At 39.0% G+C, this 25780-nt stretch overlaps 1 protein-coding gene across 3 annotated transcripts in view; it reads left to right on the forward strand.

Moving 5' to 3' along the window:
• Positions 1 to 25780, forward strand: part of LOC130906626 (sodium/potassium/calcium exchanger 3) — a 67237-nt gene that overhangs the window by 16286 nt on the left and 25171 nt on the right. For 2 of the 3 annotated variants that reach the window (XM_057821131.1, XM_057821132.1), the window contains one exon: positions 2778 to 2870. In XM_057821131.1, coding sequence (XP_057677114.1) covers positions 2778 to 2870 — 93 coding nt within the window. The remainder of the gene's footprint in view (positions 1 to 2777; positions 2871 to 25780) is intronic. The other variant, XM_057821133.1, reaches the window with a different exon arrangement.

Genomic DNA, 25780 nt, shown 5'->3' on the forward strand with positions numbered 1-25780 from the left:
AATTAAATTTTGTTGCCTCGAGTATTCGTTTTATTAAGGTGGCGTTGAAATGATTTAGTTTTATTGATTAGGGTGGATACACTGCCCTCTGGTCTGCCTCTTTTCATATGGCTGAATCCAACTGCTCTCTGTTAAGACCAACGTAAGCTATGTTTTTTTTTAGCTAATGTTTTTTAATGCAGTCATAGTTTAGTTTATAGGTATATTGAGCCATTTTTTTGTTGGAATATGTGTCTGAACCTTTTGTTAAGAGCATTATAAAAAAAACTTAAGCATTTTGTAGCATTTAAGCTAGCGGACTTTTTCTATGTAAGTTAGCCAATTGTTCTTTTGTTGTACATAGATCTTCATTTAAAAAAAAAAATTTGTCGCGTTTGAGGCTCAGCTCAGTTATTTTAATTTTTCATGTTCCTTATCCGATTACTCGATTATTCGAACTAATTAGTCCATCGATTAATCGACTACTAAAATATTCGATAGCTGCAGCCCTAGTTCATTCGCTGCCACCCTCCTGGTTCAAATGCATTTGACGTTTACTAGTGCTAAACTCATTCTAATTCACAGCAGAAGCTTGTTTTTCTGTTTATTATTTGCTTGTAGAATATCCTAGAATGATTTCCTGACCAATGTATCGATAATCGTTGTATCACCATATCGTCAGATCATCGTTATCATAATCTTTGTATCACAAATTGTACCGTATCGTGAGGTACCAAGAGGTTACCAAGTTTACCAAACCATCAGTGTCACTCCAAAACACCAAAATAACATGTGAAATGATATAATAATGTGGTAATGATTTCACACATTAGTCGCTCCAGAGTATAAGTCGCACCCCCAGCCAAACTAACTACTGTAACTGACATGAAATGCCCCAAAATGAAACTCATTGGTTGCTATTGACCGCCATAAACGTCCAATCCGTTTGAAGTGGGAGGGATGGCAGCGAATGAACGAATGTTCATTCGTTGCCACCCTCCCAGTTCAAATGAATTGGACGTCTACTCGTGATAAATTACTCATTTTAAAATTTTCAAAAAGGCCTCTCCTCTCAGGTTTTCAACGTAGAGCGATGAAATTTGGGGAGTAGATACCTTATGCCTAACTGCTCAAAAAAGCCTCTTGCACCCTTATTCCAAACCCAACAGGAAATCAGGTATTATGGATCAAATGTGAAATTTTATCGGTTGACAGTTGGAGTTTACATTTGGAGGCCTGAACATGCACGAAAACTCGCCAAACTTTGCACATACACTCAACTTTGCGTAAATTTTGATAATCTACGAAAAAAATTAACAAAATGGCTCAGTGGCGCCCCCTTGAAATTTTCAAAAAGGCCTCTCCTATTAGGTTTTTTCAACGTAGAACGATGAAATTTGGGGAGTCGATACATTGTACAAAACTGCTCCAAAAAGTCTCTTGCACCCATATTCCAAACCCAACAGGAAGCCGGAAATTTTGGATCAAATGTGAAATTTTATCGATTACATTTCAGACCTTGTCGCTGAAGGAAATAGTTGGATCGTCTTCAAAATTGGTCAGACTATTCAGGAGACATATGAGATCTTAAGTTTTCAAAATTGTGAGTTTTCATTCAAGGGTCTGTTCTGGGCGTGGTCCCAAAGTTGGCCATTTTTGGGCAAAACACCAAATTCAGAAATTGATTAAAAACTCCGTGATACAACGTTCAATCTTTTTCATTTCTAGCATGTATATGAGATATCCCAGCCTGAACACGACTGCATTGAAATATTACCCATTAGGCCTGGCGCCCCCTAGTGGGAACAGGAAATGCACTTTTTTACGGGACACACTCCTCCTCTAAGGGAAAAAAAAAATCAGTCAACCTCAAACCTGCATAAGGGAAGCCTTAAGACGTGTTGAGATGGCTGATGAAAATTATTGAGGTTTGGGTAAAGCAGAAGGGTCCAAAAGGAAAGTGATGACTGTCATCATTTTCTCTCTCCACATATTTTGAACAGTCATAACTTGGGAGATGTAGAGGGGGGCTGTCTGCCACCACTTTGACCTGCATGCCGACCGAGTTTGCGTGGCGTCCGAGTTGCGCCAAACTGCGAGGGCCCGTTCAGTCCTGCTTGCAGGCCTAGTTTTTTATGTTTATTTATTATTACTCGTAGAAAGATTTCATGACTCAGTGAGATAATCTTTATTGTGAGCCTTCTATTGCAAATCGTACCCCTAATTAGCATAAAATAGCTAATGATGTCACCGAATAAACAGGTTGGTGCTAGAAACCAATTTAAATTTCACAATAGCCGAGCTCCTCTTGATGCGGCCACATGAAGGCCTCCTCTCGTCAAACGGGCTCATTGAGCCGAAAGGTACAAAGGTACATGAGAGCTCTCAGCCGCCTCGAAATGCAAATTTTAAAGGGATATAGTCGCTATATTCTCAGACCTGTAGTGGAAAGCTCCCTGCGCATTTCATTCCTGCGGGGAAGATAATAAGAAACATTATCTGTTATATGTGTACTTGTTCCTCTACTGTCGTCTGGGTAACGCAGCAGTAACTGCACCCACACTAGAGATAAGCTGTCGAGGAATGGTACGGAGAGTTAAAATAAATGCAATAAAGATCTCACTACAGATGATGACAGAGGACAGCTGACTGCTCACTACTGCCTCCTGTGGTCCTTTCCTACTCTATAACTCATCAGTGTAATTGTTTTTTTCTAGAGTGGTTTTAAAATGGTGTCAATATATCAAATAGTTTTGGAAAAGATTATGGCTCACAATTGATTTGCGCTGTTTTTGCAGCAGAGGCTCCTGGGTGTGAGCCAGGCGCGTCGCGACGGACACGCGGCCTCATGCAGATGACTGACAACCAGACTGTGGAAGAACATCGAGCAGGTGAGTGCAGCGTTGACAGCTTTCTTGCTAAATCTGGCGACTTTCCAAAGCTTCTTGGCAGTGGTTGAATGTAACGAAGTAAAACTACTTCGTTAATGTACATAATAGGGCTGCAGCTATCGATTATTTTAGTAGTCGATTAATCGATGAACTAGTCATTCGAATAATCGAGTAATCGGATAAGTAATAGAAGTGTGCATCGGCACTGACCTCACGATTTGATTCGATTACTATTTGGAGGGCCACGATTCCATTCGATTCAGAGTGTCACGATTCGATTCGGTTCGATTCGGCAATGCATTAAAGTAGTGATGCACGATAATACATTTTTCAACCGATACCGATAACCGATAATTTCCTCCTGATTCCAACCGATAACCGATAATGTCAAGCCGATAATTCAATTAAAAGATTTATGTAAAATTTTAAAGTATACACAAAAGAAAAGATTACTGTGCAAAAATATAATTTATTGCTCTTTTTTTTTCAACATAAAATATGAACATGTCGTCAATTCAAACATCTAAATAATGACAGATTGTCTGACATTGTGTAATGGTAAACTTTTGGCAACAATTACTTAAAGAGTAAATACCTAAGTTGCACAAAAATGCCTTTAAAAGTAAGCCATTCCTAACGTATATAACATTAATACACTGCAAAACACACCTCCTTAAAACTAGTCAGTTTTAAGTGTAAATCTAATGGCAATAAGTGAAATGATCTGCCATCGCTTCAAGTGTATTTCTCTCAGATTTCTTGGAAGAAAAATAGCGAGCTGAAAATAATCTTAACAGCCTTGTTTTAAGCAATACATTATTATACAGTGGTACCTCTACATACGATCGCTTCGACACACGAACTTTTCGACATCCGACGTAAAATTTGACTCGCCATTTGTTTCTACATCCGACGACATGCTCGAAATACGACGACAATGGCAGCACCGCAGACGAATGCACGGCGGATTTTCTTGTGTGACAAATCAACACAGGTTTCAGAAAAGGTTGGTACAGGTGGTGAAACAAGGAAAAAGTTGATGCTTACCTTCGAAATGAAGATGCAAATGACAGAAAAATATGAGCGTAGGGTGGGCATCCGTGAAATGGCTCAACAATACATCTCCACGGTCCTCCTCCGACCATCGTTCGCCAGTCTTTATAAATTAAGCTGACAATTCTTATTGTCTCGAAAGAAATCGCCAGCTTTCATCATTTCTTTCACAACTTATTCAACACAAAACGCATGCTGTCTGCCGCAATTGACAGTGTTCTCAAGAGAACATTCAAAGTGAAAGTGAAACTCAAACTCACCGGTCCGTCTCTGGCACGTGAGCCCCGCGGTGCGTTCAGGTACACAAAAAAACGTCCGCCTTATTAGAACCCGATTCGTTACACTATTACAGGAATTATTATTATTCTTTTTATTACATTATTCCAATTTTGATTTATAATTTATTTGTTTTGCTACGTGTAATTGCCATTTGTAATAGCACCAGCAGTATTTTTTAAGGATTTAGTGCAGGTTTTTGGGCTGTGGAACGAATTAATGGAATTATAATGTATTCCTATGGGAAAATCCTGCTCGACATACGACCATTTCGACTTACAAACAAGGTCCTGGAACGGATTAACTTCGTATGTAGAGGTACCACTGTACTTAATCCAAAAAAAAAAAAAAAAACTTGGAAGAAGGAAAGATTTTGAATAATATTTGTGGCTACAGAATATTGATTTAAGAATTTGACTATCTACTGTGACTGTAATTGATCAGAGAAATACGTTAAATAATTTGAAAAGTGATTGCTAATGTTATATGCTTTGTTGCACACTGTGAAAATGATTAACTCAAAAGAGCGAGATGTCATGTACCCATTCTGTGTTTACATTTGCGGCTTTCACGACATTTGCTTTACAGCAGCTAAACTGATACACGGCAGTCCTATTTGGACGGAGTTGGAGCTCGCATTCGCGTGCATGTTGTTTTGTGCCTGAGTTTTGTTAAGCCGAAAATAAAGGCAGCGTTACAAAGTCATCTGACCGCTCGTCATTTTACATACTGAATGCATTATTGACTGGTTGACTTCGTTTTCTCCATATTTAAATTATCATCTAACCACTGTGCCGTCATGATAAGCTTGCTTACTGGACATCACATTTTCATGAAGAATGGTGATTGTATAAACTGCATTATTTTTTTTAATCCAGAGCTTTGGTTCTCGGGTCATTTAGGTAAAAAAAAAAAAAAAAAAAAGTGTCTCGTCTCGGCGGCAGCTACATTCGTACCGGATAATCCGCCCGCCCCAGCCGGTTCGCCGCGGCGTATTCGGGTCCTGGCTCTGCTCGCACGCTGTGGGGGGACGCTCGGGTAACCGGAGTGTTCGCCGGAGGTCCCGAAGCCGGGCTCGGCCCGCCCCGCCTTCGGCGAGGCGGCGGCAGCCTGCCGTTCCGGCCAGAGCGGCGGGCTCCGTCGGAAGACGGCTACTTGCCGACTATCGGTCTCCAGTCGTGCCGGTGTTTAGCCTTAGATGGGAATTTACCACCCGCCTTGGGCTGCATTCCCAAACAGCCCGACTCTGTATCGTCACAAGCCCTGTAGTTTTAACTTAGTTAGTGTTTACAATAGCTTTAGCATTCCCGCTAGCGGGAGCCTCGTATTCGTTCCAAAAATCTTTGTGATGCAGTTTTAAATGGCTGCTGGGTTAGTGGTTTTGAATGAGGACGCTTTCTTTCTGCCTCGTGGATCTTCTATGGTATATGTTTCGCAGATGCCGAGAGCGTCGTTTTTTTAGTAACAGCCACCATAATATTCAAATACTTCTTGTCGTGTAACTCCGCCTCCTCAACCCCTCCTCCCTCGGGGGCTTCAGAGAGGGGAGGGGTTGAGGAGGCGGCGTGCTGAATTCTTCGGTTGCGCACATTTGGAGGCTAAATCAAGTATATAATTATCGGATTGCATTATCGGTTGAATTTTTTAATATCTGGATTATCTGTGTGACGTCATAATTGTCATTATCGGCCGATAATTATCGGTGACCGATATTATCGTGTGTCTTTGCATTAAAGCCTGGGATGCATTAAAATTAATTAGTGCTTTGAATGAGACCAGGGCTTTCTCTTTTTTTACATACAGTAACAGCCTCTCACACAGTGCAACATCTGAACTCCTGTGCAAAATCAGTAATAACAGTCACTGTATTTTAGTCACAATGACCCATCAATAAAAATATTCAAGTAAATATTAAAGAAAACGACAAAGAAAATATTGTAGTGCAGCAGCATCTTTATCGCCATATCAATCCAGGGATCAGTTCAGTTGCAAACAAAACCTCAACTAAATTGCAATGTAGAACGAAAGTAAAATGTAGGCCTAGCCCACTATATATGTGCAATCAACTTAGAAATGCAATCAATAACTACCACATAACAATAAAAAATAATGAATTAAAATGAAGTGCAGCAGCATTTTAGCAGCCATAACAATCTGTTTCAACATGAGGAAATATCAGTTTTTTGCAATTGAGAGGGCAGAGAGATAGTAGAAGTTAGATCGGGCCTAAAAAATCCAGCCCGACCCGACCCGGCTTGGAGTGACGCGAAAATAAAAAACGCAGCGGCAGCAATTTATTTTCATTTCTTCGAGTTGGCAGAAAAAAAGTTTTCTTAATGTTTAAATAGTCTACATATTCTTATGATCATTATAGAAGCATTTACACGACGAAATAATGCTGGGAAAGTTTAATATAAAAACAACATGCAATTTTGCAAACACAGAGAGGAGAAGATTCAACAGGATCACATTTGTGTTGCCTTTGTGAGCATAAATAAAAGTGTCTTTCGAAAAAAATCGCAAGCGCCACAGTGGAGGAGAAGAAGAAAAAGCGGGCAGCGCCACTGCGTTCATGTGCGTCCACAAGTAAATGCACAATACAGAGAGCCTGCTCTCGGTTTTATCCCATGTTTTTTTTTTTTTTTTAATATAATTTATTAGTTCAGCGCGGCGGCCCAACCCGAACGTGAATGCTTAACATTTTGGGCCCGACCTGACCCTTTGGGGATCGGGCACAAGATCTAACCTCTAAGAGATAGGACATAACATAACAATGGCTGAAGCGGAGAAAGAGGGAGCCAGAAAGATTATTGATGCACCTAAGACATTGAAAGCAGACATCTGGAGACATTTTGGCTTCTACGAGGTTGGTGGGAAACTTGACCAGAGTTAGGCAGTGTGTAAAAAATGACACATGAGAATAATAATACAAATGGGGAAACCAAAACCAACCAAAAATTGGCTAAATATACCTTTAAACTAAATTATGAACGCGTTAAAAGAAACATCTCAAACAAAAAAACTTATGTTGGTCTTAACAGGGAGCAGCTAGATTCACCCATGTTAAATGAGGCAGACTAGAGGGCTGTATATCCACCCCAATGAATAAAACTAAATGTAAACACTTTCAAAACAAACCGTTACAACGCCACTCTAATTAAACGAATACTCGAAGCAGCAAAATGTAATTCGAATCGGTTTTTCTAATCGAATACTCAAGTTAATCGATTCATAGTTGCAGCACTAATACAGTACATTTTTGTGTGTCTTTACTTTACTTGAATACAAATATGAAGTGGTGCTTCTTACATTTACTTCACTAAATTTTACAGCACGTACAGTGAAGAAAATAAGTATTTGAACACCCTGCTATTTTGCAAGTTGTCCCACTTAGAAATCATGGAGGAGTCTGAAATTTTCATTGTAGGTGCATGTCCACTATGAGAGAGATAATCTAAAAAGAAAATACAGAAATCAGAATGCATGATTTTTAAACACTTTTTTGTGTGATACAGCTGCAAATAAGTATTTGAACACCTGTCTATCAGCTAGAATTCTGACCCTGAAAGACCTGTTTCTCCGCCTATTAAAAGTCATGAATTATCCTGAATCAGATACGCTTGTTTGAGGTCAATAGCTGCATAAAAACACCTGTCCACCCCATACAATCAGTAAGACTCAAACATGTAACATGGCCAAGACCGAAGAGCGGTCCAAAGACATCACAGACAAAATTGTACACCTCCACAAGACTGGAAATAGCTACGGAGCAATTACCAAGCAGCTTGGTGAAAAAAGGTCCACTGTTAGAACAGTCATTGGAAAATGGAAGAAGCTAAACATGACAGCCAATCTAAACCGGAGTGGAGCCCCATGTAAGATATCACCTCATGTGGTCTCAGTGATCCTTAAAAAAAGTGAAGCTCAGCTCAGAACTGCATGACAGGAGTTGGTCAAAGACCTGAAAAGAGCTGGGACCCCCGATTCCAAAGTTACTGTTGGTAATGCTCTAAGACGTCATGGTTTGAAATCACATATGGCACCAGCACATGTCAAGGCCTGTCCTAAGTTTGCCTAGTACCATTTGGATGATGCAGAGGAGTCATGGGAGCAAGTTTTGTGGTCAGATGAGAGCAAAATAGGACTTTTTGGTAGTAATTCCACTAACCATGCTTGAAGGGGGAAACATTTTCTATCTCAATAACACCATCTCTACTGTGAAGCATGGGGGTGGTAGCATCATGCTTTGAGGGTGTTTTTCTGTAAATGGGACAGGACAGGTACACTGTATTAAAGAGAAGATGAATAAATTGTTAAAAAATCATACATTGTGATTTCTGGATTTTTCTCTTTAGATTATCTCTCACAGTGGACATGCAGCTACGATGAAAATTTCCCCTCCGCAATTTCTAAGTGGGAGAACTTGCAAAATAGCACTGTATCTGTACTCTTTACTCCTCTACTTTTCAAATTGTCGCCTGCGTTACACTTTACTTCTGATTGTTTATTTGTTTTTTCTCATTGTGATTTGATAGTTTCGCAATCGGCGCAATCGATTAGCTTCGTGAAAATACACTGTAATCAGGAAGTACCCACATATTTCAAAACAAGCAAATTTGGAGAGGCCACCGGTGAGTGGGTGGGTGGTGGGTGCAGCACGTTAAATGAGTGACACAACTAAACACTGTTCCAATGCAGGCTACTTACTCGTGCAATAAGAAAATGTCCCACATTGTTAGCATATGACGGAAACTATGGCGGATTTTTATCTCGTGCTCGTCTCATCAGACGAACACTGGCATTTGTCTCGTTACGCTTTGGTATCCCAAGACACATTTTTTGTTCGTTATCGTCTCGTCATCGTCATGAAAAAATTGCTTGTGGACGAAATATTTTAGTTTTCTTCATCGTTGACGAAAACAATGCTGCTGGAAAACCTAATCTACAGTGGGGGCAAATAAGTAGTCAACCACCAATTGTGCAAGTTCTCCTACTTGAAAAGATTAGAGAGGCCTGTAATTGTCAACATGGGTAAACCTCAACCATGAGAGACAGAATGTGAAAAAAAAAAACAGAAAATCACATTGTTTGATTTTTAAAGAAATTATTTCCAAATTAGAGTGGAAAATAAGTATTTGGTCACCTACAAACAAGCAAGATTTCTGGCTGTCAAAGAGGCCTAACTTCTTCTAACGAGGTCTAACGAGGCTCCACTCGTTACCGTATTAATGGCACCTGTTTTAACTCATTATCGGTATAAAAGACACCTGTCCACAACTTCAGTCAGTCAAACTCCAAACTCCACTATGGCCAAGACCAAAGAGCTGTCGAAGGACAACAGAGACAAAATTGTAGACCTGTATGAGGCTGGGAAGACTGAATCTGCAATAAGTAAAACGCTTGGTGTAAAGAAATCAACTGTGGGAGCAATTATTAGAAAATGGAAGACATACAAGACCACTGATAATCTCCCTTGATCTGAGGCTCCATGCAAGATCTCACCCCTTGGTGTCAAAATGATAACAAGAAGGGTGAGCAAAAATCCCAGTACCACACGGGGGGACCTTCTGCATGACCTACGGAGACCTGGGACCACAGTAACAAAGGCTACTATCAGTAACACAATGCGCCGCCAGGGACTCAAATCCTGCACGGCGAGACGTGTCCCCTGCTGAAGAAAGTACACGTCCAGGCCCGCCTGCGGTTCGCTAGAGAGAATTTGGATGATCCAGAAGATGACTGGGAGAATGTGTTATGGTCAGATGAAACCAAAATAGAACTTTTTGGTAGAAACACAGGTTCTCGTGTTTGAAAGAATACTGAATTGCAGCCGAAGAACACCATACCCACTGTGAAGCATGGGGGTGGAAACATCATGCGTTGGGGCTGTTTTTTCTGCAAAGGGACCAGGATGACTGATCTGTGTAAAGGAAAGAAGGAATGGGGCAATGTATCGAGAAATTTTGAGGGAAAATCTCCTTCCATCAGCAAGGGCATTGAAGATGAGACGTGGCTGGGCCTTTCAGCATGACAATGATCCCAAACACACAGCCAGGGCAACAAAGGAGTGGTTTCGTAAGAAGCATTTCAAGGTCCTGGAGTGGCCTAGCCAGTCTCCAGATCTCAACCCCATAGAAAATCGGTGGAGGGAGTTGAAAGTCCGTGTTGCCCAACGACAGCCCCAAAACAACACTGCTCTAGAGGAGATCTGAATGGAGGAATGGGCCAAAATACCAGCAACAGTGTGTGAAAAGCTTGTGAAGAGTTACAGAAAATGTTTGGCCTCTGTTATTGCCAACAAAGGGTACATAACAAAGTATTGAGATGAACTTTTGGTATTGACCAAATACTTATTTTCCACCATGATTTGCAAATCAATTCTTTAAAAATCAAACATTGTGATTTTCTATTTTTTTCCCCCACATTCTGTCTCTCATGGTTGAGGTTTACCCATGTTGACAATTACAAGCCTCTCTAATATTTTCAAGTGTGAGAACTTGCACAATTAATTGTTGACTTAATACTTATTTGCCCCACTGTAAATGTTAATATTTGATCATTTCGTTGTCAAAGATGGATGAAAGCAAAGAAAGTAAACAGGGCAAAACAAAGTCTTCTTTCACTCACCTGTGTGTGTTTTCGCTTTCGTCTTTATCCAAGTCTCTGTGTTATGCTGTTTGCTGTTTCTGAGTAATAGCCATGTTTGTTTTGCTATGTGTGTTCTTCCTGTTAATCTGGCCTCTACATCTCTTTTGAGACTATTCATGTACGTCACTTTTCCTATTGGGCCACAACACCGAATGGTAGGGCTCCCCCTACCTGTGCAATCCCACTTTAACCACTGACTGGAACTATATGAACGTAAAACGTAGATGTGATGACGCCAACATGATTAGCTGGCCAACTAATGAAGTGACCCTCACTCTTCACAGCTGACATGTTGACTATCATCATCTTTGCGCAACACACAACTGTAATAGTAACACAATGAACAGTAAGATAAGAGCACAACTTCCTCTTTATTTGTATTAACAATGTGTCACTGCTGCCATTCAGCATCGACTTTAATTTGTTCTTTCCACTTTTCTTATTACAGCTCACTTCAATGGATCTATGAAAATTAAATGATGCTAATAATAGCCCACCTTTGATAGAAATATCCTATGTTGTGTTCGCTGTATCTCTTGAGGCACGTAATCGGAATCAATAAGTCAAATATTTTACCCAACTTGGATTGATACTTGTATATTTGTATTTTTTCTACACCCACTTTTTCTTCACGCTGCACAACCCACGCTCTTTGACTGATTCTCACAGTTCCAAATTTGAGACGTTCCAAAAATTCAACGACATAGGCCCACTTTCAATGTAAACCGGGGATTTTTCAACCCCAAAAAACACATTCATTTCTAATGCCAGATATTCTAAAAGTATCTTATCCTGTTTTTTAAAACCGATTCCCATAATTTGCGCACCAAATACAACCGATGCAAAAAGTAATTATTGCGCCTTGGCAATGTATATCGCAATGTTAATCTTTTCCAATATCGTTCAGGCCTAATTTATATACAGTGGTACCTCTACATACGAAGTTAATTTGTTCCAAGACCTTGTTTGTAAGTCAAAATGGTCGTATGTCGAGCAGGATTTTCCCCTTAAGAATACATTATAATTCCATTAATTCGTTCCACAGCCCAAAAACCTACACTAAATCTGTTAAAAATGCCAGGTTGTTTGCATGTTACGTGTTTTGGATCCCCCTGGTGGCCAGTTGCAATTTGTTGTTTTTATGCTCAGGCATATTTTGGCCACCTAAAGCTAAGACCTACGTTCTCATAGAAAGAAAATAAAAAGGCAACGAGTTGAGGAAGAGAAAATTTTGGTCCGATTAACTCGTGAGGAAAAGTGGCATGGAAAATGAATGAATGAATATTTCGGGATGGGCATCATTATGGTTTCATTCTTCTAGTCACACCAGCTCAAGGCTTTTTTACAAAATCCTTAATAAATACTGCTGTTACTATTGCAAAAAGCAATTACATGAGCAAAAGAAATACATTATGTACAGTGGGGCAAATAAGTATTTAGTCAACCACCAATTGTGCAAGTTCTCCTACTTGAAAAGATTAGAGAGGCCTGTAATTGTCAACATGGGTAAACCTCAACCATGAGAGACAGAATGTGGGAAAAAAAATGAAAATCACATTTGTTTGATTGATTTAAAGAATTTATTTCCAAATTAGAGTGGAAAATAAGTATTTGGTCACCTACAAACAAACAAGATTTCTGGCTGTCAAAGAGGTCTAACTTCTTCTAATGAGGTCTAACGAGGCTCCACTCGTTACCTGTATTAATGGTACAGCTGATCTTTAGGCACCTAACAATTCGATTACGATTCAGAGGCTCTGATTCGATTATAAAGCGATTATTGATGCACCCCCCTCTTTTTTTTAAATGTTTTGTACATTAGTTTCAAAATTGTTCAAAAATCCTCTCAGGCTAAACGAAACTACGATTTCAGTATCAAGTTAACATATAACAGTAAACAAATATACAAAAATAACAGTAAATAAAATACTCCTGTCCCCATTCTGTATCTGTCTACTTTTGACATGTCAAAGTTTTAAAACTGTTTCATCATTTAAAGATAGATTCAAGACAAGATTTGGCCGATTTAGGAGTATTTTAGATAAAAAGTTAATTAGGTTCGCTACAAAAGAGCCTTCTAGAGAAGTCTACTGCTTTAAGATGGCGGCTGTCTACTAACGCAGGCAAGTCTGTCATTTCGCATCTCTGTTCAATAATACATGTTCTAACACCGCCGTCGTCTGGCATTTTGCATCTAGTTCTACATATATATGATATCTACTGTAGTCGTATGTTGTTAGCAACTAGCAACTGGGCGTTGTTTGTTGCGCCTCATTCAGGTATGATTGTTTTTTTATCTAGCGGCATGAGTTGAACATGATATTTACTCTCGGTCCGTTCCTCATTGCGTCCCAAAGACCGCGCCTACTGAGTTTTACTTCCACTTTTCCTGGTATAATTCAGTAATCGGAATTTGGATGTTTGAAAATCGTTCTCGAATCTTCCACGGCCGAATCGCGAATAATCTAAGAATCGGAAATTTCGCACGCCTCTAATTAATGGCACCTGTTTTAACTGATTATCGGTATAAAAGACACCTGTCAGTCGCACTCCAAACTCCAAGAACAAACGAGCCAGCCAATCGGAGTGAAGCATTTGAAAGTTATTTTTAGCGTGTCTCACACTCACTTTCCAGACTCCGCGGAGTGACAGCCAAAAACTGAGCCGAATGAAGTTGGAGGAAGAGGCGAAAAGGTACGGCAAATGGCATGCTCAAAACTACGCAAGATTGATGCAGAAAACATGCAGTGTTTAAGGAGGAGTGGACCAACACATTTTTGTTCATTTTACCTGGCGGCAGCACAAGACCGCTATGCCACATCTGTTCAGAGACTGTAACGCTTGTAAAAAGCAGCAATTTGAAAAGGCACTATGAGATGAAGCACGCAGCTTTTTTGCAACGTTTCCCTATGAACTATGCAATCCGTTCTCAAAAAATAGCGGAGTTAAGGGCTCAATATGATCGCACCTCAAGGCTCATGGTTCATTTATTCACTGCATAGATACGTGCAAATGAATGCTCCCTCAGAATAGCGTGGATATTTGGTCAAAACAAAGTCTTTCAGTGATGCACCGATTGTCAAAGATTGTATGAGTGCAGTTGCTGAAACTTTGCTTGGTGGGAAGCAAAAACAAGAGGTCTGTCAAAAAATAAAGCAAATCCCCCTGTCAGCATCCACAATTAAAAAGAAAAAGTCTTGAACATGCGCTTATGTTGCTATTTAATGATTCAATTAAAGCACTTTTTAGTTTTATGCACCTTTTATATTGTATTTACATTTTTGAATGTTGTAATTATCAGCATGGCCACGCAAAAACACGTTTGTATTTTTTGGGGAAAAAATAAGCATTAAAAATATTTCCGGACCTGAGATTGTTGTAATTTTTTAATTTCAGACTCAGAGGAATTTTAATTCATGACCCCTGGTATTCTAAATGGATTTAGGGCTGCAGCTATCGAATATTTTAGTAATCGAGTAATCGACTGAAAATTCTATCGATTAATCGAGTAATCGGATAAAACAAGTATATTTTTAGGTGGAGAGCAATTATAGATATACATGAGAAAACAAGACATTTTATCATTTTCAGTCAATCAATGTCTTTATTTTTTATGTATATTGCTGAAAACAGCCAACAATTGCATCTCAGATGTAACTAGAATTAAAAAAAAAAAAAAAGACTAATTCACTGCTTTCACTCAAAAAACCTTTAGATCTTATTTTTAAAAAGTATATATATATATATATATATATATGTATATATACACCTAAAAATGCGGTTACGCTTGATAACACACATCACTTAAAAGTTAGGATTTTTTCCCCACGTTTTTCAATTGAATTTCTATTTGTGTCAAGCCATTTTTAAGTTCTAGTTAAGTTTTAAGTTAGTCTAAACTGTAAGTCCTGATAGGATTTTTGACTTTTGAGTTTTTGCAGTGTTCAAAATAAATGTATGATACAGGCTGTATTGGAGCACATTAGAGACTAGTGCTACTTGGTGTTTTATCCAGCAAAGACTACTAAGCTAAAATTGATAGTTAGCATTATTGAGTTTTTATTTGACACCCTCATCACTCCACAACGCTATGTCATGTTAAAGCCTGTATGTAAGACACGTTAGCCACGCATCGAAAGTGGTCTTAATTAATTGAAACCTAGCCCTCCGCAGGGCTAACGTAAGGTGAGCTAGTAGTGACAGTAACGTTAATCTTATATATTAGCGCTTAGCGCTCTTTATTAGCGCTTAGCGCTGTACTGCTTTAAGATGGCGGCTGTTTGCTAACGCTGCCCAGACGCGGCCTAGACTGTCATTATGGATCTAGTTCAACATACATGTGATCTCTATGAGACTCATCAGACGCTACCTGCAATTAACGTAGCATGTGCGGGCTAGTATTTAGCAACGTCGGCGTCGTTTGTAGCGGTTGTCGGCTGCAGTAAGTTTTTTTTTTTGCTTCTTCCTCTACGCACGTGACATCAGCGCGTTGTCCCGCATTGAAAATAGTCCGAGCAAAACGTGATGCTTAGAGCTGTCAAAATAAACGATTATTCGAGGTGAATAAAATTACTGGGATCAGTTTTTAAACTCGAGTTACTCGAGTTGCTCGAGTATTCGTTTCAGCTCTAAATGGATTGTACGTCTAGCGTCGTCAATGGCAGCCAATGACTTAACAAAGTGCCCCGAAATGCCCCCAAATGACCCGACTACTACTGTATAAAATACAGTTACTATCATAGCAAATGAACATGTTTTCAAGTGTGTCTCTATGGCTGCCCTCATTATTGTGTGACATCACAGTAAAGTTGATTTGCGTCAACTTGGTTGAGTTCCACTTAATTGCGTCCCATGAGGAAGATAAACGAGCGAACGTAAGCCTGGAAAGATTCTTTAAGACGCAGGCGGTCCAGGTAGGCACAATCCTCCCCAGCGGGAGGCCTGACAGCCATTATGTAATACATTATGTACTGGAGTTGTGATTAAAAACCCAGCGGACGTAGCCGGAGGGATATTATCTCGGGGATTTGCGTGTTGATGTCCAGCCCCAGGTTCTGTTCTCTCATCTTTTCATCTGTCCTCTTCTACTTTACAAGATGACAGACGGTGTGATCCTACTTCAGCTGAAGAGACTCTTCAGAGGTTGTTGCTAGGCAACTAAATGCTAAGTTCTGAAGGCCGGAAGATTGCGCTGAGCTAAATTAGGCCGTGAGTAGAGGTGGCAGTGAATCCAAATGATAAACAAACGTCCCATAATGAGCATCAGGGCTTTTTGTGGTCGTTTGTTAAATTAAGTGGCCGTCAAATCGAAGATTGTTTTATGTGAGTTACGCTGATTAATTCTTCCTTCATGATTTCAGATTAGGACATTTCATTTGGATATACTAATATCTAGTGCTGCAACGATTAATCGATTAACTCGAGTAGGGCTGCAGCTATCGAATATTTTAGTAATCGAGTAATCAACTGAAAATTCTATCGATTAATCGAGTAATCGGATAAAACAAATATATTCTTAGGTGAAGAGCAATTATAAATATACATGAGAAAACAAGACATTTCATCTAATCTTGAACCATTTTCAGTCAATCAATGTCTTTATTTTCGATGTATATTATTGAAAACAGCCAACAATTGCATCTCAGATGTAACTAGAATAAAGAAAGACTAGTTCACTGCTTTCACTCAAAAAACCTTTAGATCTTATTAAAAAAGAAAGAAAGAAAATATATTAGAGATGCACGATATTATCGGTCACCGATAATTATCGGCCGATCATGGCAATTATGACGTCACACAGATAATCCAGATAAAACAAAATTCAACCGATAATGCAATCCGATAATTATATACTTGATTTAGCCTCCAAATGTGCGCAATCAACAGTTTTGTCCAATTCTGCTAGATTTAACGAGGTGTTTTTGCAGTGTAGGAATGTGATATATGTTAGGAATGGCTTACTTTTAAAGGCATTTTTGTGCAACTTGGGTGTTTACTCTCTAAGTAATTGTTGCCAAAAGTTTACCATTACACAATGTCATTGCCATTGTTTAGATGTTGGAATTTACTACTTGTTCACATTTGATGTGGGGAAAAAAATAGCACCAAATTACATTTCTGCACAGTAACATTTGATCTTTGTATATTTTAAAATTTTACATACATATTTGAATAGAATTATCAGTGTGACATTATCGGTTATCGGGTGGAAGGGGCAGGAAATTATCGTTATCGATATCGGTTGAAAAATGTATTATCGTGCATCACTAATATATATATATATATGTCGTTACGCTTGATAACACACATCACTTAAAAGTTAGGATTTTTCCCCACGTGTTTCAATTGAATTTCTATTTTGTGTCAAGCCATTTTTAAGTTCTAGTTAAGTTTTAAGTTAGTCTAAACTGTAAGTCCTGATAGGATTTTGAGTTTTTGCAGTGTTCAAAATAAATGTATGATACAGGCTGTATTGGAGCACATTAGGGACCCGTGCTGTTTTATCCAGCAATGACTACTGAGCTAAAATTGATAGTTAGCATTATTGAGTTTTTATTTTACACCCTCATCACTCCACAACGCTATGTTATGTTAAAGCCTGTATGTAAGACACGTTAGCCATGCATCGAAAGTGGTCACAATTAATAGAAACCTAGCCCTCCGCAGGGCTAACGTTACTTGAGCTAGTGACAGTAACGTTAATCTTATTTATTAGCGCTTAGCGCTCTTTATTAGCGCTTAGCGCTCTACTGCTTTAAGATGGCGGCTGTTTACTAACGCTGCCCAGACGCGGCCTAGGCTGTCATTTTGCATCTAGTTCAACATACTTGTGATCTCTATGAGACTCATCAGACGCTACCTGCTACCAACGTAGCATCGTGCGGGCTAGTATTTAGCAACGTCGGCGTCGTTTGTAGCGGCTGTTGGCTGCAGTAAGTTTTTTTTTTTTTTTTGCTTCTTCCTCTACGCACGTGACATCAGCGCGTTGTCCCGCATTAAAAGTAGTCCGAGCAAAACGTGACGCTTAGAGCTGTCAAAATAAACGATTACTCGAGGTGAATAAAATTACTGGGATTAGTTTTTAAACTCGAGTTACTCGAGTTGCTCGAGAATTTGTTTCAGCTCTAAACTCGAGTATTCGATTTGGGAAAAAAAGATTCGAATTAAATTTTGCTGCTTCGAGTATTCGTTTAATTATTGTGGCGTTGTCATTGTTTATTTTGAAAGTGTTTACAATCAGTTTTATAGATTTGAGTGGTTACACTGCGCTCTAGTCTGCCTCATTTCACATGGCTGAATCCAGCTGCTCCATGTTAAAACCAACATAAGCTAAGTTTTTGTTTGCGCTAATGTTTTTTTTTTATTGCATTCGTGATTTAGTTTATGGGTATATTTAACCATTTTTTGTGGGTATATGTGTCTGAACCATTTGTTTAGAGCATTGTTAAAAAAAAAGTTAACGTTTTATAGCATTTAAGCTAGCGGACTTTTGCTATGTAAGTTAGCCAATTGTTCTTTTGTTGTACATAGATCCTTATTTAATTGTTTTTCTATACCGTTTGAGGCTCAGCTCAGGTATTTTAATTTTTCATGTTACTTATCCGATTACTCGATTATTCGACAAACTAGTTCATCGATTAATCGACTACTAAAATAATCGATAGCTGCAGCCCTACTAGTATCATCATTTTAGGTTCAAATAGTATTCCATTGTAGTCTTTCAATAGAGTTGTGATTGCACGTTTTTTTCTTTCATTATTTGTTGTTTTAGGCTATTATACTTTACGTATCTTTGTTTGCAGTTTTATTTTAAACCCGCCTAATCCTTTTCATCTCAGTTGTATTCAGCCTTCCTCAAAGGATTCAAAATCAAAGGGTAAATGCAAAATTGAATTTACATGACACATCAGAGATGAAATATTCATTTTTTTTTTTTTTTGATAATGCACGTGCACATGCAGATGCTACTACTTTAGCTGGCGCGCTGTTCGATATCTGGGCTGAACGCCTCAGTACCCTGGAAGCATTGTGATCGATCCGATCGAATGCTGCGCCACGGCTTCTTCATTTCTGAGCCTCCATAAACAGGCCTCCTGATTGGCACAGAGGAGACTTCTCCTGGGTGGTATTTCACTGTCTCATGTCAGTCATTTAACTCACTTGCTGGCATTGATGAGCAATATTCCCGGTTTAAATGAATTGGACGTCTATCGCCGTCAATGGCATTTAATGAGTAAAATACTATTTTGAAAAAAATCAACTGTCGCCATACTTAACTGAAGTTTGCACTGAAATGTCATTGCACTGCTAATGCGACAACATCTCACGTGCATCTCACCTAATAAATGTTCTCAGTAGGGCTGCAGCAATCGAATATTTTAGTAGTCGATGGAGTAGTTAGTTCGAATAATCGAGTAATCGGATAAGGAGCATGAAAATTAAAATACCTGAGCTGAGCCTCAAACGGTATAATTTTTTTTTTTTAATGAGGCTCTATGTACAACAAAAAGAACAACTGGCTAACTTACATAGAAAAGGTCCACTAGCTTAAATGCTATAAAATGCTTAAGTTGTTTTTTTTTCACAATGCTCTTAACAAATGGTTCAGACACATATTCCCACAAAAATAAATATACCTATAAACTAAATTATGAATGCATTAAAAAAAAAAAAAACATTAGCTCAAACAAAAACTTAGCTTACGTTGGTCTTAACAGGGAGCAGTTGGGTTCAGCCATGTGAAAAGAAGCAGACCAGAGGGCAGTGTAATCAACAAAACTAAATGCAAACACTTTCAAAATAAACATTACAACACCACTTTAATTAAACGAATACTCGAAGCAACAAAATTTAATTCGAATATTTTTTTTCTAATCGAATACTCGAGTTAATCGATTAATCGTTGCGGCACTAGTTCTCTGACATCTGTCTCAATATAGTTACTGCATAATCTGGGTACTGCACAGTGGTATGAAAAAGTACTGTATCTGAACCTTTTGGAATTTCTCACATTTCTGTATAAAATCACCGTCAAATATGATCTGATCTTTGTCAAAATCACACAGATGGAAAAAAAGTGTCTGCTTTAACTAAAACCACCCAAACATTTATAGGTTTTCATATTGTAATGAGAACTGAATGCAAACAATGACAGAAGGGGGAAAATAGGTAAGGGAAACATCACATTTAATATTTTTTATTATTTAAAAATCATACACCATGATTTTCTGTTTTTTTGTATTAGATTCCGTCCCTCACAGTTGAAGAGAACTTATGATACATATTACAGACCTCTACATGCTTTGCAAGTGGGAAAACCAGCAAAATCGGCAGTGTATCAAATACTTGTTCTCCCATCTGTATAAATACGTTGGGGGTGCACAATAGCCATTTTTTTGAAACCGATACCGATAACTTCCTGGTTCTCAAGGCCGATACTGATACGATAACCGGTAATATATATATAAATTTTTCAATGGATATTCACCTGAGTTTTTGAACACCTGTAGGTCAAAAATAGTAGCTGTTGATTCAGCTTAGATTTGCCTTTGACCGAACCAGAATTTTCATGATGACATGAACATTATTATAATGAACAAAACAAAGACAGTAACAAAACTTTGCATACTGGAAAAACAGGAGTGGAAACAAACGCACAAATCCCAATCCGACACCGTGCCAAATATATTATTAATAGGGTCGATAATATGTTATCGGATAGAGATGTCAGATCACGTCATTTTCAAAGTATCGGAATTGGCAAAAAAATATCGGCCATACCTTTTTTTAATATATATATATATTTCTTAACTAAATCGTTTTTTAAATTTTATTTAATGTTACAGACATAATATGTTACACTCATCCAGAGTCTTTAGTTTAGGCTTAAGGTAGGGTTATCAAATGTATCCCAATACCGGTGGTAGTTTTTCTTAACACCTTATGTTATTTCCCAACGCAGAGAAGATATATCAATTGGTAGCTCTACGCACAGTCATGGTTCCACTTCCCATCATGCATTGGGGCATGGCTACAGTATCATTTACTGAAAGCTCAACAAATACACGAGATGGCAATATTTAGTCACAATATACAAAGTCACAAGTCTTTCTATCCGTGGATCCCTCTCACAGAAAGAATGTTAATGTAAATGCCATCTTGAGGATTTATTGTCATAATAAACAAATACAGTACTTATGTACTGTATGTTGAATGTATATATTCGTCCGAGTTTTATTCATTTTTTTCTTAATGCATTGCCAAAATGTATATGATCGTGAAAAATTATCGGGAATGATTGGAATTGAATCGGGAGCAAAAAAAAAGCAATCGGATCGGGAAATATCGGGATCGGCAGATACTCAAACTAAAACTATCGGGATCGGATCGGGAGCAAAAAAGCATGATCGGAACAACCCTATTATCGGATTTATTGGGATGACGTCATAATTCCTATTATCGTAATCGTCGTGCACCTCTAAAATACGTTCTATTTTTGTTTCAGTGTCCCAAAGACGTATACGTCTTTTACGTTTTTTTTTTTTTTTTTTTTTTTTTTTTTACAAGAGACATCTCTGGGCTCTGATTCAATTTAGCTCCAAAGCACAAAGCTGAAAATCCATTTTAAAGCAATAAAGCTGGCCACTGGAGGGCAGTAGCGCATTTGGTAAGACCCCCAACCCGATTCGACGGCATTGAACGGCCGGGCCGCATGCCCGGGGCGCCGATGGAAGACGACCGAATGGCGTACAGGATGCCAGGTGGGGGACGAAAGATCAGAACAACCTAGAGGACGCCCGGGATGCTAGGCGCTGGACGACCGAGCAGAACGACCGGGACCACCAGTGCAGCGGACGATGCCGTTAAGCCCGTGCTGCTCACCGAGCAGAACACGCAGAGACTATAAAAAAAATCCATCTTTATGAGACAGGCGGCGATGAGGGAAAAGTTTACCCGGCTGTCACAGCTACAACAGCGTCATCTCTCAGTTAGTTATGTGTAAATAAATTGTTACTTTGGTATCAAAAGCTCTATTTGTCTTGTTGTTTATGTTATGTTGTAAAAGGAAAACATTATTCAGATGTATGGGATGTAACTAAAGCAAAAAATAGCTGTGTTAAAGTCAAAGTTAGGTTTGAAATGTTGTTTTCACAAAAAGCTCAATTTCTTGTTTTTTCATCAGAAATTGGAAAATTCCTCAAACTAAGCTATTTTCTAATGCTGATTTCTAAAGAATGGAAAAAGATATGAACTTACTTTTTCCTGCTGAAAGAAGAGAGTCTAATCTTTCTTTTGGTGGGTTCCATGTTTCTATAGCCAGTGGCGCCTCCAGAAATTTTTCATAGGGGTGGCCAGATGGGGCCACTTAAAATCTTGGGGTGGCCAAAACTAAAAGTCATAATTTCAGGTTTTCATTATATTATTGCAGTAAAAAGGTCAGGGGAAAACTATCAGAAAGACTTAAGGACACGGTTACTGATATACTTTGGTGTATTGTGTAATATTTGATGTTACTAATGATTTATTGTGCGTAGTCCATAACTGTCCAGTCAACATTTTGAGTTCCACAACAATTCTGTTTTATTGTGTTATGTATATATTAGGCATAAGGTGTACATTTAACTAGGGCTGTCAAATGATTAAAATTTTTAATTGCGTTAATCACAGCTTAAAAATTAATTAATCGTAATTAATCGCAATTCAAACCATCTCTAAAATATGCCATATTTTTCTGTAAATTATTGTATAAGACGGATATATACATTCAACATACTGTACATAAGTGTTTATTATAACAATAAATCCACAAGATGGCATTAACATTATTAACATTCTTTCTGTGAAAGGGATCCACGGATAGAAAGACTTGTAATTCTTAAAGGATAAACGTGAGTTTGTATATTGTGACTAAATATTGCCATTTAGTGTATTTGTAGAGCTTTCAGTAAATGATACTGTAGCGACTTAACTGTTCAGCCCAAATGCATGATGGGAAGTAGTGCAACCATGACTGTGGTGGCTGCAAATGCTATATCTTCTCTGAGCTGGGTACCCTACTAGGTGTTAAGAAAAAGATCAACTCCTGTCGTTCTTCCCCACATCGCTTCCCACAATATTTATAGTTGCTGTGGGAGAGATGACAAAGCTTTTGCCAATTAAAAGCACGGCCCCAATGAATGCTTGTATCTACTCCACTCGGCCTCTTATCTCTGTATATAAATAAAACGGCGCCATTGTAGGCTGTTTGCGGCAATGCGTGAATGAGTCGTTCCGCGAACGTGTTAATTGCGATAACTATTTTCACGTGATTCATTTTAAAAAATTTAATTCCCGCCCGTTAACGTGATAGATTTGACAGCCCTACATTTAACAAAACAAAATAAATGCATTCAATTGGGATGAAATGCATAACTGATGCTACAACAATCTAACGATATACTGGCAAGCAGGGTGGCCAGTGGGGTGGCCAACCAATTTATAAGGGTACCCATGGCCACCCCTGGCGGCGCCACTGTATATAGCAATAGAACAGAATTTTCTGTGGGCCTTGCAAAATCAGTCAAAATCCAGTAAAATGGCCGGGAGTGACGGGGGTGCACTGGTGAAAATGGCTGGGACTGAATGAGTTAAGGATTTAGCACAAGTTTTTGGGCAAGGGAATGAATTAATCGATTTATTATGTATTCTTATAGGAAAATCCCGCTAAAAATACGACCGTTTCGACTTACAAACCAAGTCCTGGAACGAATTTAATTGATATGTAGAGGTACCACTGTAAATATTACTGGACAAATAAAGAATCAGACCTTGGAGTTTTAATACTTTTGGAAGGCGGGCTTATTAGCGGTTTGCTCTCGTAGTGGCCATCTGCTGCTTCGCAGTAAAAAGTCATCAAGCAAAAAGATGCTCTCCACGTAAGTGGTGTTGTCAGAGTAACACTCCATAATGTGCATCACGCCACCACAGAAGATAACATACACGCAATGTTTACACAGTTTAGTGCTAACATGGCATCGTTAAACTCGCGTCTGTTTTCTGTCCTTTTCTCTCTGACCTCTCCTGAGAGTTGGTAAAGGAAAAATAAATATTTTTAGAATTCGCAGTCCCGAGCTGCTGTCATTTTTTTCTTTCTTCATTTTTCATGAACTCTAAGCATGGGAAAGACACATAAGCATCTCCCTCCCCCTTTCCCTTGCCTTTGGCTTCCTACTGCCACCCATCAAAAAAGGAAAAATCCCCCTGGGTGAACGTTGTCATGGCAACAGCCTTCATCAGAGCAAGTCCTCAAAGTGTCCGTGTGTTTCCAGTGACAGCAACACCTGAGAGCGCATCTCTTGGCTCAAATATGCTTCCCGTGTCGGTTAATGAGAGAGGACAAGGAATGGCGCTTTCGGAAGGCGCAGCTTCCACTTTATATGTGACAATGTGATGATTTACATGTTAAACCTCCAGGATTAGGCGCAAGTGCTGTCGCAGAAGTATTTTTTTCCCCCTTTCCTGATCCGGAAGAAAACGCCAACCTGCAGTCAGACAACTGAAAGCTCACTAATGCGCTCTGGCACGGGTGCAAAAGTCTAAACATAACTGCACAAACATTTACATTTTCCATCTCTACATGGCAAAATGTCTGGCGGTGGTTGCGTGGGCACAATCACTCATTGACTGATCATTTCTCATATCTTCCATCACATAAGATATCTCAACTGCTTTCCTTATTGTGTGCGCATGAAGCCTCTGTGGGCTCGCGGCGCGCAGCTATTTTTATCCCGCCTCCACCCCCACCCTTACCCCCAGTAGTTTAAATTCATCCCGCTCGGATAAGGTTGTAAATTAAGAGCTGCAGCGCTGTATCATTCTTAGGAGACTCTTTGGAAGAGGAAGCAGAGTTGTCACCATCCGTTGTCTTTATTTTTTATTTTTTGCACTTGAGTACACACAGGAAACAGCTGGCTTTTTCACTTCCTGTATGTTGTCCCGTATATATCCAACACAAAATGGGCTTCGGGATGGGAATCGATATGATTTTTACGATTCCGATTCCGTTATCGATATTGCTTAACGATTCGATTCTTTATCGATTCTAATTTCGGGAAAAAGAAGAACAAACATTTTGATTGGCATCAAGTTTGTTTAATCAGAAGTCAAAACCTTACAAACTCACAACGAGGTCAAAAGAGGCCCAAAGCCTCAATGTTAACTGTGGCAATAAGTTTTACTGAAATATTTTTCTAATAGAAATAAAAAATATTGGTATATTTTGGCATATAGGTCGTTGTTCTGCCTTTGGCAATGTCCCCAAATGTTTTCCTGTGAGGGCCACATAACTTTTCCCTTCTCTGATGAGGGGCCGGGGTCAGTTTGTAACAGAAAAAGTGTGACGATTGCAGGAGTGCGTAAATGTAAAAAAATTATTGTTTTTCAGAGAGCCACAATCAAATAACCCTCTGTGGATTCTTCACGGAGCAAAAGTAAATAAAATAAAAATAATAATATAATATAATAATAATAAATACTAATAGCACTATTAATTAAATAGATAATAACCAAATAACCCTCTCTGAGTTATTCACTGAAAAAGGCCAGGAAATAAATAACACTACTGAGGGAGAAAAAAACAAAAAAAATTCAAAATGCTTTCTGGAATTGTTCAGGGGGCCGGACCAAATATGGAGCCGCGGGCCGTAGTTTGGGGACCCCTGTTTTTATTTACCAGTATATTGAAGTGCTTTCGCGCTCAAGTGGTGGCGGTCTTGCGCTTCCTCACACGAAGAAGAACGCGCTCACGTGAAGAAGAGCGCGCTTACAGCGAAGAAGAAGAAATGGGCATCCAAGCGAGTGAGCGAGTTAGTGAGAAAGGGAAACACTGCCACGAGCCTAGGTTCTTTTTTAATGTTTGTAAAGTATCTACAGAGCCAACGCCTGTATGTATCATC

This window comes from Corythoichthys intestinalis, chromosome 18 (genome assembly GCF_030265065.1).
Source record: "Corythoichthys intestinalis isolate RoL2023-P3 chromosome 18, ASM3026506v1, whole genome shotgun sequence".
NCBI lineage: Eukaryota > Metazoa > Chordata > Actinopteri > Syngnathiformes > Syngnathidae > Corythoichthys > Corythoichthys intestinalis.